Below are 19205 nucleotides of genomic sequence, written 5' to 3'. Positions count from 1 at the left end.
ATGCACCTTTTTTCTTTACTTCCGACACATACTATTTCCTTTTCCTTGTAAAGGCTAAGTTCATGGTGAGGTCAAACTCAGGAGGTGTGGAATTATTCTTTTTTACTACCCGGTAGTGAAGGAACTGGGTAATGGGCTTAAGGCTATTTTTAAGTCTGATTGCTCATCAGCTTAAAGAGACTATTTGAAGTTGTGGAGGGTGGGAAATGGTGCAATGGATGGTGTTCTTGCGCTGGAGTAAGTATAGTGAAAATTAAATATTAAAACATGTTTTTAGATATATTTTCTTTGATCTGTTCAAACCTTCCATCAACCCGATCGAGCGTACTAACTGGGGAAAAATCCGCTCTAGGAAAAGTACGCTTGGCGATACTTACCTACACCTCTTTGACTTCGTATTTAATTTTAACTAAGCCTTGTGATACATTAAATCCAATCTATTTTTATAGAAAAAAGGACCAGGAATTCAGAGATACCATCAGTTTTTTCATAGGTCAGACCGTTACGGTGCTATAAAAATCCAAACTTGAAAATTGCTGCCAGCGGGCTTAATGCGCTCGAACTTCGCACTTTACTCTAGATCTATTCTAGAATAGATCTAATTATAAATTAAATATAATTATAATCATATGATATAATAATCTAGTAATAATGTAGTCTAGATCTATATACCTATATAATATATATCTAGATCTAGAATCTAGAGACACTAGAGTCTAGAGTGTCTAGACAATAGACTATAGAGACTATGTACTGAGTATAGATAATAATAATAGATGATCTAGACCAGCGGTTCTCAACCTTTTCAGGTTCGCGCCCCCCGTAATGCAAACTTCCACTATGTGGCGACTCCCAGTGGGCCAGCCATATTTTGTTTTTCAATTATAGGCGTTGCAAAAAATGGGATTTTACTATGATATAAAATCGTTAACAAATTTATATACATGTATCTGATATCCATGATGTATTTTTATTGTTAGAAACTAAACATAGCGAAAACTTAATTTAGTGTTTAAATGTGTCAACTGAAATTTTAAAAGTAGGCATAATCATGGAAAACGTACAGCCATTGATATGGTAAACTACATTGAAACAAAAATATTGTTGCGACAGTCTTTGCAAACACACCAACGTTAATGCAAAGGTTGTGCTTGTTTTTGTTTCACCTGATCAGGAGTTCTCCGGGCAGTCTTTGTAAGATCATGAAGAACGTGATCTCCTGCCTCAAGCCTACTTCTGTACTTAGACTTGATCACTAACATCTCCTGCCTCAAGCCTACTTCTGTACTTAGACTTGATAACTAACAGCCTGGACAACCCAGTTTCGCAAAGATATGATGTTGGGACTGGAAGAAGAAAGCGCATAAAAGATTTTCTGATAGAACCCGATAAGACTACAAATAATGGAGCCAGAATTGTGTAACTGACATTGAAGAGAAATCATTATTAGCTGCATCTCTGTTGATGTAGTTCTTCTGGCAGTGTCTTCGCTGCCAATGTATGTCCATAAATCAAACAGTGATTTCCGAGGACTTAAAGTAACTCATTTTGTACCAAACATTGAAATCCAGATCGACATCCAAGCATACTTGGAGCACCACCTGTGCAGACACCACAAATATTTTTGCAAGAGATCTTATACTTTTCCAATAACTAACAAGCTTTGTTAATTACATCATGTGCTGTAGAGGTCTTTTTGGGAGGGTTGCAAAAAAGAAACTTGTTTTTAAAATCACTTTCTCTTAATAAAACCAGCAATTATGAATATTTTGCAACGCCTGTGAACTGAACAAACTGGATTCTAAATATTGGAAATGGAGCGGACATAATTTTCTGATCGATAATATCAGCAAATATTTTAATTATTCTCCCTTGAACATTGCCATTAGATAAATGAATTGTACTAAATTTATTTACGGATTCGGCTCCAAACATAACTATAGTAATGCCTTTGACCACTGACTCCTTAGTAGTGAGGTTGCATAGCTGTACGGATTCTGAGAGCCACCCAACAAGAAATTTAAACGGCTGCTAGGTTTTGATATTTGTCACCTGAGTGAAGTCTTTTTTTTTTATTCCGTAAGCCTTTAAAACTAAAATACTGGATGTCTTTATCGGCAAAGCTCGGATATTGTTCATCTTCATACATCCGCAGATAGAACTTCATTACAAAAGACGCATCAGAGTATTTTAATACATGCTTGAACTATCTTAGTAGGCCCTAAAACCAAACCGCAAAAAATCATCCATTATATTTTCTTTTCTAACATTCATTTGTTCGAGATGTTCATGTGATGTCTCGTAATGAATATATGACCACTTCCAATTACTTATCGACATGCTTAAATCTTCATCATAGAATTAAAGTTCTATCCCTACATGGTGTTACAACAAAAGTTCGATGGACAGTAATTCAAACTGTTGAAAATAACATATGCTACGTCAATGAAGATGTTGTCTCCAGCCTCTGTTTTCGAATGACAATTTAAAAAAAAAACTAAATAAAACATATCTATCTTAAATAATGATTTTACACTTACTAACTCAAAGCACACTCTGTATTCTCTGCAATATGCCCGGGTTCTTATATTTAAAACCCTCACTTTTTTAGTTTATTTATTTGACTCTTGACAAAAAAAAAATTTCAATGAAAAATAGATGAAAACCTGAATTTCCGATAGTCTTAGGCGACCCCTAGCAAATGGTCATTCGACCCCCAAAAGGGTCGCAATCCACAGGTTGAGAACCCCTGATCTAGACCAATCATAGTCTGATTTGTATGATAACTTGTAGTTTAATGTTTATTAATTATTAATTTATTAGTAGTTAAGTTAGCAAAGTCATCACTGAGTACCGGCACCTATTTTTTACAAAAAAAAGCACTGGTAATGATAATTTATTAATTAGTTAAGCAAAGATTACGACTACTAAGAAAACTGTCCTCGTTTAATGTTAGCGAAAAGGCTTTGGTTATGTTTTATCACGCTCACATCTGCAATATTTTAAGTTTCAATATCACTGCCTGGTATGGCAATCTGAGCATTAAAAATAAAAATAAACTTAATAGAATCCTAAATGCTGCTGGCAAAATCATTGGCAAAAAACAAACCCCATTTGGGCAGTTGTTTGAGACAAACATCTATAAAAAAGCTAACAAGATCCTCGAAATAAAGAATCACCCTATGTGTCAGGATTTTGTGATTTTACCATCACAAAAGAGATACAAGACACCGATAGCAAAGACAAACAGACACAAACACTCTTTTGTTCCCCTGGCAATCAAATCATTAAATAAGAACAATCTGGTATAAACTTTGTCACATGTAAATTATGAGTGAGTCTTGTGTGAATGTACACTTTGGTTTCTTATAGTTATAATGTTTTTTGTTTGGTGTAATGCACAAATTGTAAGACAAATTTCCTTACGGATAATAAAGATTATTATTATTATTATTATTATAATATAATTAATAATTAATTAGTTTTAAATAGAACTTATTATCTATTATCTAGTCTAGACTCTGACTCTAGATCTAATTATTATAGTCTATAGATTAGTCTTAGTCTTAGTATAGATCTATATTAATATGTCTTTATTTAACTTTAATTTTAAAAAATAATCTCATAATTAAAACTTCTAGGCCTTTGCCTTTAATAAAAAGGCTTTATTGGCTTTATAAATCTAGATTCTATACTATATATATAGTGAATGGTGTCTAGTCTATAGTATATTAATTATAATTATACTAATTCTTTATAGTATTATATATAATATATCTAAGTTCAAAGATTTGCTTTCTTTTTTTTTTTTTATATATTTTTATTTATTAATGATTTTTATGTTTTATGTAAATATAGAATGAAAGCTCTAATCATGATTATAGATATATAATAATTATTTCTATCTAGAGACGTTAGGCCTCTACTAGGCTAAGCAGGCCAAAAGCTGACCATTTTGGGATTGAACCCATTTCATGTTCCTTCAATGACATTGAAATTCCATAGATCTAGAATAATCTCTAGAGATCTATATGGGAGATGATGAGCAATAATCATAATGTGATACACTTTTATTATAAATCTATATATAGATCTATCTATATATTATAAAAGGAATTTAAAATTTTTTTTTTTTTCATCTCTGTCAAGTACATTGAAATTTGTTTTACATATTAGAGATTTTCTTTTCTGTTGTTTCTTTTTATTTCCTCTTTATGGACTATTCCGCGATATCCCATATTGAAGCTCAGATACAAAAATATTGGTTCTAAAGATGAGGTTCTGTGTCAATGTGTTATGTGGCAAGAGGCCTATTGACTCCAACTTCAGCCTGCTTTTCTTTTTGGGCATGCTCCCTTAGCCTTTGATCATCCAAGATCTTCTGAAAGGCAGAGCTCAGTTGTTTATTTTTGGAGTTTTCTCTCCTAGATTGAACTGCTATCCCTAGCTAATGAGCTTTATCTACCTGGGTTTACCCCACTTCATTCTCCATGACTGCAAACTAGTTGGTCCACACCTGTTTATTTGGTATTCACAACTAACCCTTATATCCTTCGCCTTATATCCTTCCCCTATCGGCCATCCAGGTATATGATTGGTAGAAGATGGTAGCTCTCCCAAGATCTTGGTTAGAGATTGGGAAGATCTCATTGATTTAAATATACTAACAAAATCTAGGTCTTGATAAGATTAAAATTATATCAATGCATTGGCTTTGTTTTGTTTAGATCTAAATGCTGAGTGCACACACTTTTGTTCCAGATATCATGGATTACTGTGAAGTTAGATCGAGACTCCAATATGTGAGTGAATTACTGGAAGACCTTCGTCACTTTCATTACAGCAACACCCATGCATGTAAATGTGATGTTTGTCTCAACAAAGCCGCGCTCCTTAAAAGCAGCATAGCAAAAGCTTTGGAAGAAGTTTCCTCTGTTGTTCTTATCCTTGAAACTGGAACCCTGAAAGATGTGAACATGAGCAGTAATGAAATTTCATCAAGTTTGATTGGTTCACCCCAGAGGCAGATTCTAACCCCAGCAGAGATGGAGCATGTTTGCACTAATTTGAAGAAGGATAATTCAACTGTTGAAAAGAAATTAACTAGTGATTCAAATAGCCTCCGACTGTCTGAACAATGCACCTCTTTGTTCTCTAGCACTCAGAGAGATTCTGGTATGCACACCTTGTTGAACTCTCAGTCTATTTCTCCAATTCTAGACAGTCACGAGGTTACAACAGAAGAGATTACAACACCTCCAGTACTTCCTTATCTGAAAACCAATAATCCACTCAGTGTACATAGTACCAAAGCTATTAACCAGCAGGAATCAGTACCAGTTATGCAACCTTACTTAAGCAACTCTCAGACCCCTACAGCCACACCCACAAATAATGCAGGTGCTCAGTCCCAACCTTACTATCCAGTCTGTCCAATGTTCCATTCCCAAGCAACCCCAACATCCCCTTTCCCTTGTGTGTGGCCTAGTCCAAGCATGCAAATGACCCCACAGCATAACATGTGGACACCAAACATGTTCATGCCTTTTCCCTTTATGCCTTATATGCCTTCACCAAGCATGTTTCAGGAAACTTGTAGAAGATTTTCAGAAAACTTTGCCAGGTCTTCTGAGCTTCTTTCATCCAGTGAGTGTAGAGAGGATATCAGAAATCAAACATTTTCATATTTCCCATACACCCCACCATCTGTTTACGGTAAAGCATCAAGTATAAACCCTAGTGCTCTCACTCCACACAATATTCCTGCACCAAACAGCAATGCTCAACCTAACCCAAATTTTGGTTCAACCCCACTTTCTGGCATAAATCAAGAACCGGTTTCTGTTCAAACTCATAAAAAGTCTCCTGTGATATTGTTTGAAAATAATTCAATAGGTAAGACATCAAAACCTACTACAATATCATCTTCTGAAGATGGAGGAATGGCAAATGATCTAATACAGATAGAGAAAGATTTAGTTGGCATGACATTGACTAAGGTTGAAGATTATCAAAGTTTAACATCTAGTACTGAGAATGTATTAAATGATTGCAATAAGGTGGTAAAAGATGTTAATCTCACCAATTCTGATAAGCTGCTGATCAATGAAAATCATTCTTGTCAAGATTTGGATAAAACAAAGTACCAGCCAGAAGATCCCATTATTCAGAAAACTTATGAAGACTTTAAGAGTGAAGGGTTTCCATTAGACATTGATGATCCAATGTGGCGTCCGTGGGAGACACAATTTAACATTATGCAGTTAATAGGTTCTGATCATAGTGATTCCTTTAGTGCCAACTTGAAAGATATGAATATATCAGGTGTTGAAACTTTGCCAAAACCAACAGAAGAGACTAAAACAGAAAACAGTGATAAGAACAATACAAGCACACCTGAAAGTAATGATGTAGCCCAAGATGATGCATTTTCTGTAAAAAAGGCATCAGAAGAAACAGGTGCTGACACAGCAAACAAAGATACAAACAACATAAGCATCATTGAGGTGAAATCTCCATTAGCAGATATGACTGTTCATAAGAGCAACAAACTAAAAGATTGCAGAGAATCAGCAGATGAAATTCATTTCAAGTTAAAAGAAAACTCACCAAGTCAACTTAAAAAGAAAAGTGAAGAGAGAAAGTCACCAAAGCATGATATCAACTATTCTCTGACTACTAAACTGACACAAAAAGAGAAGAAAGAACAGCAGAGTAAGCCTGTTCTCAATGAAATACCTGTAACCCTTAATATGAGCAGCACCTATTTAAGTAGATCATTAAAAGAAACATTGGTGTCACCAATCCACGACAATGAAAAACCAGCTCATGTTAAAAACAAAGAAAATGAATCTGTAAGATCTGTTAGTCCTCATAAGTCCAAAAGCTCCCCAAATAAGAACAGTAATACCAACAATATGTCCTCCTTAAAGCAGAACAACATCAAGTCTCAAAAGAATGTTTCCTCTTCTGGAGCGACACCCAAAGAAACAATGAGCGTTAGAACTTCCAACAAAACTCTGAATGTCAGCAAAAGTTCTCCTCCGATGTCTTACAAAAAAGTCCAGTGGGGTGCACCTGCCATTTTAACAAAGAAAAGTAGCTCCTCTAACAAATCTGATGGAGTGTCAGTGTTAGAAAATGCACAGAAACCAAAGAAAGTTGAAGCTTCACCACGGCTTGTTGACAAAAGAAAAAGTGGAAAGATTGTTCACGAGAATTCCAAACACATCCTAAAAGATGACTCATCAGCAAGGCAAACAATAACAGGGAAAGCTGACAAATGGAAAACAGACAGGCCAATGAAGACAGCTAGTGCCACATTAAACAAATCATTGCCTGCATCCTGCTATAGTCAGGACCCTACTAGAAAATTGTCTGCTGTTCCTCTAATTAATGATTCATATGAAGCCAATCAGTCTTTTCCTAAAATTACCAAATCAGCAGTCTCATCAACTGCAATTACCTCAAAGAAGGAGCAAGAAGTGGGAAAAAGTAGGTACATTTTGTTTTAAATAAAAAAAAATATTAGTAAAATTAATGAAATGCCTTAAAATGTTCCTGTTACTTTCATACTTAAAAAAACAAACAAGTTTCTTTTTGATGTACTCATTGTAAAGTTGGTTTAAACACTTTGTATTCTAGACAATTAAGGAGGCATTTATCTCTGAAAGATATCAAACATGTACATTTTCTTATAGTTTACCATGCTATCAACTCTCTAAAATCTAAATACATTTTCTTGTATTGGACTTTCTACTAAAAAAAACATTTTTTTATTTTAAATAGAATAAAAAATAGAATATAACCATAATTTTAAACAACCACTATTTGTTTAAAAAACAATTATGTGTAATTTTGAATCACATTAAAGTGAACTTTTTTTTCATTTTAACTAACTTTTGATAGTTTGCTATCTATCAATTACAATTTTTGTTCCCGGTTTCAAAATCATTTGCATTTAATATATATTTTGTTAGACTTGCACCAAATTGGCACCCCAGTGATAGAAACCAAGCCTCGTAATCGACGATCCATCTTTGGTGTGTCCCCTCCTGAGTCACACTCAGGTCTGCAGGGAAAAGAAAAGGGCTGTCAGGAAAGTGAAAGTGACAGCTCTCTCAGTGGCCACAGGTCTACCTTAGAGTCCTTGGAGAGTGTATTTATAAAGAGAGTCTGGGAGCATCTTGATGCCACGGGGGAACTAGGCTTGGTTCCATCCATTCAAGAGGTGCTGTTCAATTGTGTGACCAGTTCAATATGTGTTGTGAATTCAGCAAGGGGAGGAAAGGTAAAGCTCTCAATATTTATGACATAAATCTTATTCTAGCTGTACTTGTATATTTACAAGCTGTGCTGAATCTGAAAAAGGCCATTAGACAGAAGTCATCAAAGTTCATCTGTAGCAAATTTATGTGAATTATTGGTCAAATGTATTTATTTGTATTTTATAAGCTTTTAATTGAATTCATTCAAATTCATTGATAAAATATATTATAAATGTTCAAACTAAAAAATTTGCTAGCAATTTCTTTAACACGTTTTATGCCAATAAACACTAAATAACTATCTGCATAATTTTTCATTGCTGTTTCTCTCAGTCATTAACACCAGGGATCAGGACTACTTTAAATCACATTCTTGAAAAATCAGTGTATAATTCTTTTTTCCTATTTTATCTTTTCAGGAAAATTTCTTCAATGCTAACCTTGATGATAACTTTAATGCTTTCTTTGTTTTGTTGTTAAATAATTTTGTATTATTTAAAAATAAATTGTGTTGTTTTTTAATATTCTTCCTATAGATTGTATCACTGAATGAATCTTTTCAATTCCTGATCGGTGTCCATGAGAAGGTCATAGGTCAAAGACTGTTTAGGTTCATCAAAGTGAAGGATTCGTTAGAAAATCTTGGTCAGTCTGTGTCTCAGTCCTTTGTCTTAGCTGACGGCCGGCTAACACAAGTGTCAGGAAAACTGGTTAGTTTGCATGTTGTGTATCTTATCATTACTGCTTTAAAGGTTTTGTTAATTAACTGTAAGGCTTTCTGTAGAATTACTCCCTGGTGCACAATTTTAGATAATGTTTTTCTTGCTTTTACATGAATTCTTTTCAAATATTATTTTTCAATTTGCCTTTCTTGTGTCTTGGAGAAGTTTAAAAAAAAAAATGATTATACTGCTGTAAACCTATTCCACCCTGATTAACCATTTTTCCAAGTGCGAAGTCGGGTCATTTTTTTTTAATGCTGTTGGGTGTAAATGACCTGAGTTTGTTTGTTAATGTGTAAAGAAACTTAAGTTATGATTTTGATTTCTCGACTGAGGATTGTTTTCTTTAATTTGTGTTGGTGAATCGGGATATGTAAATTTCAATTGGAGTCTTGTGAAACTATTTATTTTTATCTGGAGTATTGATGGGTTATAATTGGATTGTGCTTCTGCAATCATAGAGATACCAGTGACTTGAGAATCAGTGAGCTATTTTTTTAGTTCACTCCCACATCATAACAATACACTGTGATTTTTACTTGTGACTAGAGTCAACCCATTTGCAAAGTACATGATCTCTGCTAGGGAAGTAAAGGTCGCTGTTTATTGTGTAGGCAACATAACATTTGTGTTAATGTTGGCCATGGAACTTCCTTTCCCTAGTCTACAAATATTTAGGCTTTTATGTGCAACTTTATCAGACCTTAGTGGCTAATCAAATAAGGTGTTTAGCTGCCTGAGAGTTCTGAACTGGGTGATAAGATGCAGATTTTACAACAAAGACCAGACACTGAAACAAGATACATACACAGTCTTTCATTCTTGGGCTCAATTCTGCAGATGCAGCCCAATCTTCAGGTTCTTACTTTGAGCCTTTTACAACACAGACAACACAACTTCCCATTGTTACCTCAGGCTAATAGTGACAATTTAGTAACAGATCAGTTGCCATATTTTCATGCATACAACCCAAATATGCGTATAACCCACACAATTTACAAAATAAGTGAAAACAAAATCGGACTACCCACATCCTTATATACTCCGCATGTGCAAAGCCTGACTTACAGTAGACTACCAGTATATGAAGTTGTTGCTCATCAGACTTGTGACCCTCAAGACGCAATCCTGCGCCAGTTGTTGTTCTAACAAGCAATACATAGAGTGCAATACATATGTGAAATACGAGCCTAGGATGGTATTTGTACACAGTCAATTATAGAGGGTATAAAGACCCAGCGGAATGTCCTTAGTTTCCTTTATGCCATGTTTATGAGTAAATTAAATTTTGTATACCCCCCACAGCTGCCATTTGTTTGTAAAATCTTGTATAATCACGGGGTTATATGCGCCAAAATAACCTACCCAGCAGAACAAATGGTGTCTTTTTCCCTCGATTCAAATCAGCAGAACCTGTTATTTCCTTCTTGTACTTTGGTACAACAATGATGTCTTAGGCCAAGTTCTAAACAGTGTGCTGGTTTGTGCCATAGGCCCATAACACTAGTGCTGGAGCAGTTACTACATCAAAGATTACTTTTAAGATCACTCATTAAAAAAATTTATTTATCAAATTTTTTAAAATATTTAAATATAAAATTGCTAATTGACTTTCTACTTTGATTGAGACTTATTCTATTCTTCTATAGCTGGTCTGTATTGATGCTAGAGGTGTAGAGATACCAGTGATAGTCTGGACAGTTCCATTCAGCCCACAGCCACATCTGACTGTATGTGTTGTTGAAACCACAGTAAGCACTACTGCAGATATCTACTTGAGTTGCTCTGGAAACACACTGATGTCATGCTCAATGCAAGACCTTCTGGGCTATGATAGGGGTGTGAGTATCATCACGAAAACGGTGGATACCTTCAGACTTGACTTTTCTCTGGTAAATACTTAGTATTAGTGCTATGTTTTGATCTTAAAAAATATATATGAAAAAGAAGGTATTTGTTTCTAGAATTTTTAAAATGAAGCAATTTTGATATCAACATATTATGCTCAATATTGCCAGATCAACAAGCAGCAACCTACTACAGTAGAATCTGTGGATGGAGAGACACTGCCAGTGACTATAATACTCTTCGACAATCCAGGCATGTGAAAATTCTTTAGCACTATCCTTTGCACATTAAACCATTTTATAGATATGTCACAAATAGGGGTAGTTAAGCATATATATTAGGAATAAGTTCACAATTGGATAAAATTGATACTATTCTAAATGAAGCAATTAATTGTTTGCTTAGCTATGGACCCAGAACTAGATGAGTTAATGTTCCCAGCGCAGCTGTCTGTCTCTCTTTTCAAAGCTGGACTCGTCATGGTTGACGCTAATGGTACAATCCAGTCTTATGATCAGAGGTTCTTTCTCGTCAATTTTGGCTTCAATAAAGCAGACAATATGGTAAGAACTGTTCATATGATAAGGGGAATTCTTTTGATTAGTTAAGGGATTTCCTTTTTGTTTTCAAGATATATACCAATGTTTTAAAAAATTGACCTTTAGGAGAATCCCTTGGTTAATGCTCAAATATTTCACTGTTTGGTATTAAGTAATTTAATTTTCTAAACTACTACAGGCACAACATAAACTTTCTGAGTTTCTGTCAGATGTCATAAAAATTGGAGACAATGTTCATCCTGGTAAGAATGTCAGCCCAAGTCAAGAAGCAGATGCTGTGGGTATTTCCCTGGGAGATGTTAGCAGGCTTCAGAATGGAGATGATGGTCAAGATAATGATGGTTGGTAATTTTTACAAAACTTATATCAACTCACTTTGTCTGTTTGGTAAAGAGTGTACAGGTATTACTCCCATACCCATTCTCGGATCAAGTTGAAACTTAGCACAATTATTCTTTGGCACACACTTGACATGAAACAATAAAAAAAACGTAACTAATTAGTCAATTACTGGTTATTAATTATTATGTTTAATACCAGCAAGGGAAAATAATCCTTAAGTATTAATATATATGGCTAAATTTGTAGGGTTTAGTCCCATTAATTAATTGTTATCACTATTTCTCCCTCTTACATTTTCCGATTAAGTTGAAACTTCAAACAATTATTTATTGTACCTCACAAAATATGAATCAATACAAAAAAAAAAAACCAATTATTGATAATTAATTACTTTCATTTGATATTGAATAAGGGAAATAACTTACACCTTATTGATAGAAAGTATTAAGGGTGGAGTTCTTCCCCTTTAAATAAGCTTTTTTTTTTTATTTGGCTTGTTACTTTTTTTTTGTCTTATCAGAATATACATTGGGCAATTAGCTTGTTTAATCAAAAGGCCCTTATTGTATTAGAAGAAAGAAAAACCCTGGTCTGATCAATCCAAAAGATTTCCGTCATCACATTTTTCAAAACATATTATATGCTAGAAAACTTCTCAAAATGGTCCAAAGTGTTATATCCAAGCCATAACCTTTTTCTAAACATATAGAAAGTTTGCAGCAGATCTTTTACAAAAAAATGTTAGCCTCCAATAGGATTTGTAAATGCAACTCTCAGTTCTGAAGTAAAATTCTTTGCCACAAAGCATTATTTTGGAAGTTGTAGCAAGTTAAGGAGAATATTTCTTACAAAAAAAAAAAGGAACCTTATATTTAGATTAAATTACTCCATTTCACTATCCTTCATTTTTCTCAATATCCTCAGGCTTGAACCTTTCTCTTCCTAAATTGTGTTTCTCTATATCCACAGGCTTGAACCTTTCTCTTCCTAAATTGTGTTTCTCTATATCCACAGGCTTGAACCTTTCTCTTCCTAAATTGTGTTTCTCTATATCCGCAGGCTTGAACCTTTCTCTTCCTAAATTGTGTTTCTCTATATCCACAGGCTTGAACCTTTCTCTTCCTAAATTGTGTTTCTCTATATCCTCAGGACTGAACCTTTCTCTTCCTAAATTGTGTTTCTCTATATCCACAGGCTTGAACCTTTCTCTTCCTAAATTGTGTTTCTCTATATCCTCAGGCTTGAACCTTTCTCTTCCTAAATTGTGTTTCTCTATATCCTCAGGACTGAACCTTTCTCTTCCTAAATTGTGTTTCTCTATATCCACAGGCTTGAACCTTTCTCTTCCTAAATTGTGTTTCTCTATATCCACAGGCTTGAACCTTTCTCTTCCTAAATTGTGTTTCTCTATATCCGCAGGCTTGAACCTTTCTCTTCCTTAATTGTGTTTCTCTATATCCTCAGGCTTGAACCTTTCTCTTCCTAAATTGTGTTTCTCTATATAATAATCCTCAGGCTTGAACCTTTCTCTTCCTAAATTGTGTTTCTCTATATCCTCAGGCTTGAACCTTTCTCTTCCTAAATTGTGTTTCTCTATATCCTCAGGCTTGAACCTTTCTCTTCCTAAATTGTGTTTCTCTATATCCTCAGGCTTGAACCTTTCTCTTCCTAAATTGTGTTTCTCTATATCCTCAGGCTTGAACCTTTCTCTTCCTAAATTGTGTTTCTCTATATCCTCAGGCTTGAACCTTTCTCTTCCTAAATTGTGTTTCTCTATATCCTCAGGCTTGAACCTTTCTCTTCCTAAATTGTGTTTCTCTATATCCTCAGGCTTGAACCTTTCTCTTCCTAAATTGTGTTTCTCTATATCCACAGGACTGAACCTTTCCCTCCCTAAATTGTGTTTCTCTATATCCTCAGGCTTGAACCTTTCTCTTCCTAAATTGTGTTTCTCTATATCCTCAGGCTTGAACCTTTCTCTTCCTAAATTGTGTTTCTCTATATCCACAGGACTGAACCTTTCTCTTCCTTAATTGTGTTTCTCTATATCCTCAAGCTTGAACCTTTCTCTTCCTAAATTGTGTTTCTCTATATCCTCAGGCTTGAACCTTTCTCTTCCTAAATTGTGTTTCTCTATATCCTCAGGCTTGAACCTTTCTCTTCCTAAATTGTGTTTCTCTATATCCACAGGCTTGAACCTTTCTCTTCCTAAATTATGTTTCTCTATATCCACAGGACTGAACCTTTCTCTTCCTAAATTGTGTTTCTCTATATCCTCAGGCTTGAACCTTTCTCTTCCTAAATTGTGTTTCTCTATATCCACAGGCTTGAACCTTTCTCTTCCTAAATTGTGTTTCTCTATATCCTCAGGCTTGAACCTTTCTCTTCCTAAATTGTGCTTCTCTATATCCTCAGGCTTGAACCTTTCCCTTCCTAAATTGTGTTTCTCTATATCCACAGGACTGAACCTTTCTCTTCCTAAATTGTGTTTCTCTATATCCACAGGCTTGAACCTTTCTCTTCCTAAATTGTGTTTCTCTATATCCACAGGCTTGAATCTTTCTCTTCCTAAATTGTGTTTCTCTATATCCACAGGACTGAACCTTTCTCTTCCTAAATTGTGTTTCTCTATATCCACAGGCTTGAACCTTTCTCTTCCTAAATTGTGTTTCTCTATATCCACAGGACTGAACCTTTCTCTTCCTAAATTGTGTTTCTCTATATCCTCAGGCTTGAACCTTTCTCTTCCTAAATTGTGTTTCTCTATATCCACAGGCTTGAACCTTTCTCTTCCTAAATTGTGTTTCTCTATATCCTCAGGCTTGAACCTTTCTCTTCCTAAATTGTGTTTCTCTATATCCTCAGGCTTGAACCTTTCTCTTCCTAAATTGTGTTTCTCTATATCCACAGGACTGAACCTTTCTCTTCCTTAATTGTGTTTCTCTATATCCTCAAGCTTGAACCTTTCTCTTCCTAAATTGTGTTTCTCTATATCCTCAAGCTTGAACCTTTCTCTTCCTAAATTGTGTTTCTCTATATCCACAGGCTTGAAACATTCTCTTCCTAAATTGTGTTTCTCTATATCCTCAGGCTTGAACCTTTCTCTTCCTAAATTGTGTTTCTCTATATCCTCAGGCTTGAACCTTTCTCTTCCTAAATTGTGTTTCTCTATATCCACAGGACTGAACCTTTCCCTCCCTAAATTGTGTTTCTCTATATCCTCAGGCTTGAACCTTTCTCTTCCTAAATTGTGTTTCTCTATATCCTCAGGCTTGAACCTTTCCCTTCCTAAATTGTGTTTCTCTATATCCACAGGACTGAACCTTTCTCTTCCTAAATTGTGTTTCTCTATATCCACAGGCTTGAACCTTTCTCTTCCTAAATTGTGTTTCTCAATATCCTCAGGCTTGAATCTTTCTCTTCCTAAATTGTGTTTCTCTATATCCACAGGACTGAACCTTTCTCTTCCTAAATTGTGTTTCTCTATATCCACAGGCTTGAACCTTTCTCTTCCTAAATTGTGTTTCTCTATATCCACAGGACTGAACCTTTCTCTTCCTAAATTGTGTTTCTCTATATCCTCAGGCTTGAACCTTTCTCTTCCTTAATTGTGTTTCTCTATATCCACAGGCTTGAACCTTTCTCTTCCTAAATTGTGTTTCTCTATATCCACAGGCTTGAACCTTTCTCTTCCTAAATTGTGTTTCTCTATATCCTCAGGCTTGAACCTTTCTCTTCCTAAATTGTGTTTCTCTATATCCACAGGACTGAACCTTTCTCTTCCTTAATTGTGTTTCTCTATATCCTCAGGCTTGAACCTTTCTCTTCCTAAATTGTGTTTCTCTATATCCTCAGGCTTGAACCTTTCTCTTCCTAAATTGTGTTTCTCTATATCCTCAGGCTTGAACCTTTCTCTTCCTAAATTGTGTTTCTCTATATCCTCAGGCTTGAACCTTTCTCTTCCTAAATTGTGTTTCTCTATATCCTCAGGCTTGAACCTTTCTCTTCCTAAATTGTGTTTCTCTATATCCTCAGGCTTGAACCTTTCTCTTCCTAAATTGTGTTTCTCTATATCCACAGGACTGAACCTTTCCCTCCCTAAATTGTGTTTCTCTATATCCTCAGGCTTGAACCTTTCTCTTCCTAAATTGTGTTTCTCTATATCCTCAGGCTTGAACCTTTCCCTTCCTAAATTGTTTTTCTCTATATCCACAGGACTGAACCTTTCTCTTCCTAAATTGTGTTTCTCTATATCCACAGGCTTGAACCTTTCTCTTCCTAAATTGTGTTTCTCTATATCCACAGGCTTGAATCTTTCTCTTCCTAAATTGTGTTTCTCTATATCCACAGGACTGAACCTTTCTCTTCCTAAATTGTGTTTCTCTATATCCTCAGGCTTGAACCTTTCTCTTCCTAAATTGTGTTTCTCTATATCCACAGGCTTGAACCTTTCTCTTCCTAAATTGTGTTTCTCTATATCCACAGGCTTGAACCTTTCTCTTCCTAAATTGTGTTTCTCTATATCCTCAGGCTTGAACCTTTCTCTTCCTAAATTGTGTTTCTCTATATCCACAGGACTGAACCTTTCTCTTCCTTAATTGTGTTTCTCTATATCCTCAGGCTTGAACCTTTCTCTTCCTAAATTGTGTTTCTCTATATCCTCAGGCTTGAACCTTTCTCTTCCTAAATTGTGTTTCTCTATATCCTCAGGCTTGAACCTTTCTCTTCCTAAATTGTGTTTCTCTATATCCTCAGGCTTGAACCTTTCTCTTCCTAAATTGTGTTTCTCTATATCCCCAGGCTTGAACCTTTCTCTTCCTAAATTGTGTTTCTCTATATCCTCAGGCTTGAACCTTTCTCTTCCTAAATTGTGTTTCTCTATATCCACAGGACTGAACCTTTCCCTCCCTAAATTGTGTTTCTCTATATCCTCAGGCTTGAACCTTTCTCTTCCTAAATTGTGTTTCTCTATATCCTCAGGCTTGAACCTTTCCCTTCCTAAATTGTTTTTCTCTATATCCACAGGACTGAACCTTTCTCTTCCTAAATTGTGTTTCTCTATATCCACAGGCTTGAACCTTTCTCTTCCTAAATTGTGTTTCTCTATATCCACAGGCTTGAATCTTTCTCTTCCTAAATTGTGTTTCTCTATATCCACAGGACTGAACCTTTCTCTTCCTAAATTGTGTTTCTCTATATCCACAGGCTTGAACCTTTCTCTTCCTAAATTGTGTTTCTCTATATCCACAGGACTGAACCTTTCTCTTCCTAAATTGTGTTTCTCTATATCCTCAGGCTTGAACCTTTCTCTTCCTAAATTGTGTTTCTCTATATCCACAGGCTTGAACCTTTCTCTTCCTAAATTGTGTTTCTCTATATCCTCAGGCTTGAACCTTTCTCTTCCTAAATTGTGTTTCTCTATATCCTCAGGCTTGAACCTTTCTCTTCCTAAATTGTGTTTCTCTATATCCACAGGACTGAACCTTTCTCTTCCTTAATTGTGTTTCTCTATATCCTCAAGCTTGAACCTTTCTCTTCCTAAATTGTGTTTCTCTATATCCTCAAGCTTGAACCTTTCTCTTCCTAAATTGTGTTTCTCTATATCCACAGGCTTGAAACATTCTCTTCCTAAATTGTGTTTCTCTATATCCTCAGGCTTGAACCTTTCTCTTCCTAAATTGTGTTTCTCTATATCCACAGGCTTGAAACATTCTCTTCCTAAATTGTGTTTCTCTATATCCACAGGCTTGAACCTTTCTCTTCCTAAATTGTGTTTCTCTATATCCACAGGCTTGAACCTTTCTCTTCCTAAATTGTGTTTCTCTATATCCTCAGGACTGAACCTTTCTCTTCCTAAATTGTGTTTCTCTATATCCTCAGGACTGAACCTTTCTCTTCCTAAATTGTGTTTCTCTATGTCCACAGGACTGAACCTTTCTCTTCCTAAATTGTGTTTCTCTATATCCACAGGCTTGAACCTTTCTCTTCCTAAATTGTGTTTCTCTATATCCACAGGCTTGAACCTTTCCCTTCCTAAATTGTGTTTCTTAAGTCAAGATGATGATGAAGAAAGTGATGATGAGGAGACTTCACTCCAAGAAGATGCTGGGGGAAAGGAGGAATGTGGGGAGAGATATTCGGTTGTTCCATCTGTTTCTCCCTACCAAACATCAACTCCCTGCAAACCTGTGTCCTCTGCTGTGTAGGTTTATCTATAAATATTTTAGAAATAGTTTTGATTTTCTTAATCTATACAATTACCATAACACTACCCACACCTTTTTTTAACATTACCTTTAAAAAAATCAATGCGCACAAACTTTTGACATGCGAAAAAAATAATTTTTAATTGAAACTATAATGCCCCAAGAGCAAGGGGAGCTGACGAGCTATGATCTCATGTGCCGACCCAAAATACTAGGGGGCAGGGTATGTCAAAGTAAGCATGCTACACTGCAACTAATACTCCCTCCCTCCCTCGCTAATTATTTAAAATATTTCAATTAGCTTTATCAGTCATCTTAAAAAAAATGTTTACAGAATGTTGTAGTTTAACAGGTGTGCTTTATTCCGAGGGAAAAAAGAGCAAACAACAGAAAACTATTTAAATGTCATTATCAAATATTTCATAATGCCATAGGTTACTTTATTAACTTTAGCTAGTGTAGACTTTCATTACTTCAATCTCACACTATTATGTGTTGATCTTTCTATCACATTCAATAAAAACTGCTTTGACCAAAAAACATAAACAAATGCTTTTAAACTGTAACTAAAAGTGTTAATACCTCTATTAAACTAATAAAACACATATTCATCAAACATTTGTTTCATTTTTCCAGAAAAACTTTTACATCTTTAAAGTTGAACAAAGAAACAGAACTATCAAATGTCAGAATGGACAATGGCATTTATTATTCATTATTCTTGCATGAAAATGGAAACAAAATACGTAAGTTTTTTTTGTTTTTTTTTAAATTTGCATATGAATTTACTGAATTTAGTTGCTTATATAAATTTATATATTAATTTTGAAACATTCCAACATGTCTTAAATTTATGGTGTATGTTTAATTTATGCTGAACTTAGCAGCTGTGATACTTCAAACTTGTCTAGCACAATCTTCTCATAATCATGTCAGTCAACAACCCCAGATGTTAGCAAACCCTTTAATCACATTGCTATGGACTGTCTCCCTCTGCAATTATGGGATTTATATATTATAATAATAATTTTTATCTTTATTATACCAGCGGAAATTTATTTTACAATTTGTGCATTTTACATAACAAAATACTGTAAGTATAGCAAACGAAATATTCGTTGACTTCAATATCACTCAAACATAATGTGAGATGTTTATATTAGATATTTGGATTTTATTTAATTCTAAAATTTTACTTCTAAAAAATATTTGAGCTATGGGCACGACATGGTCTAAATTGTGCAGATGTGCCAAAAACCC

General features: G+C 34.9%; 1 protein-coding gene across 1 annotated transcript in view; it reads left to right on the top strand.

Annotated features, from left to right (window-relative positions):
* Positions 1-19205, top strand: part of LOC106056299 (uncharacterized) — a 38409-nt gene that overhangs the window by 1099 nt on the left and 18105 nt on the right. Inside the window, exons 2-10 of the mRNA XM_056015301.1 lie at positions 4762-7494; positions 7980-8290; positions 8804-8977; positions 10639-10881; positions 11008-11089; positions 11243-11400; positions 11576-11738; positions 17755-17941; positions 18582-18691. Coding sequence (XP_055871276.1) covers positions 4767-7494; positions 7980-8290; positions 8804-8977; positions 10639-10881; positions 11008-11089; positions 11243-11400; positions 11576-11738; positions 17755-17941; positions 18582-18691 — 4156 coding nt within the window. The 5' untranslated portion in view covers positions 4762-4766. The remainder of the gene's footprint in view (positions 1-4761; positions 7495-7979; positions 8291-8803; positions 8978-10638; positions 10882-11007; positions 11090-11242; positions 11401-11575; positions 11739-17754; positions 17942-18581; positions 18692-19205) is intronic.

This window comes from Biomphalaria glabrata, chromosome 17, assembly GCF_947242115.1.
Source record: "Biomphalaria glabrata chromosome 17, xgBioGlab47.1, whole genome shotgun sequence".
Taxonomy (NCBI): Eukaryota; Metazoa; Mollusca; class Gastropoda; family Planorbidae; genus Biomphalaria; species Biomphalaria glabrata.
Note: the sequence above shows the minus strand (reverse complement) of the source record. Positions and strands in the feature narration are given on the sequence as shown.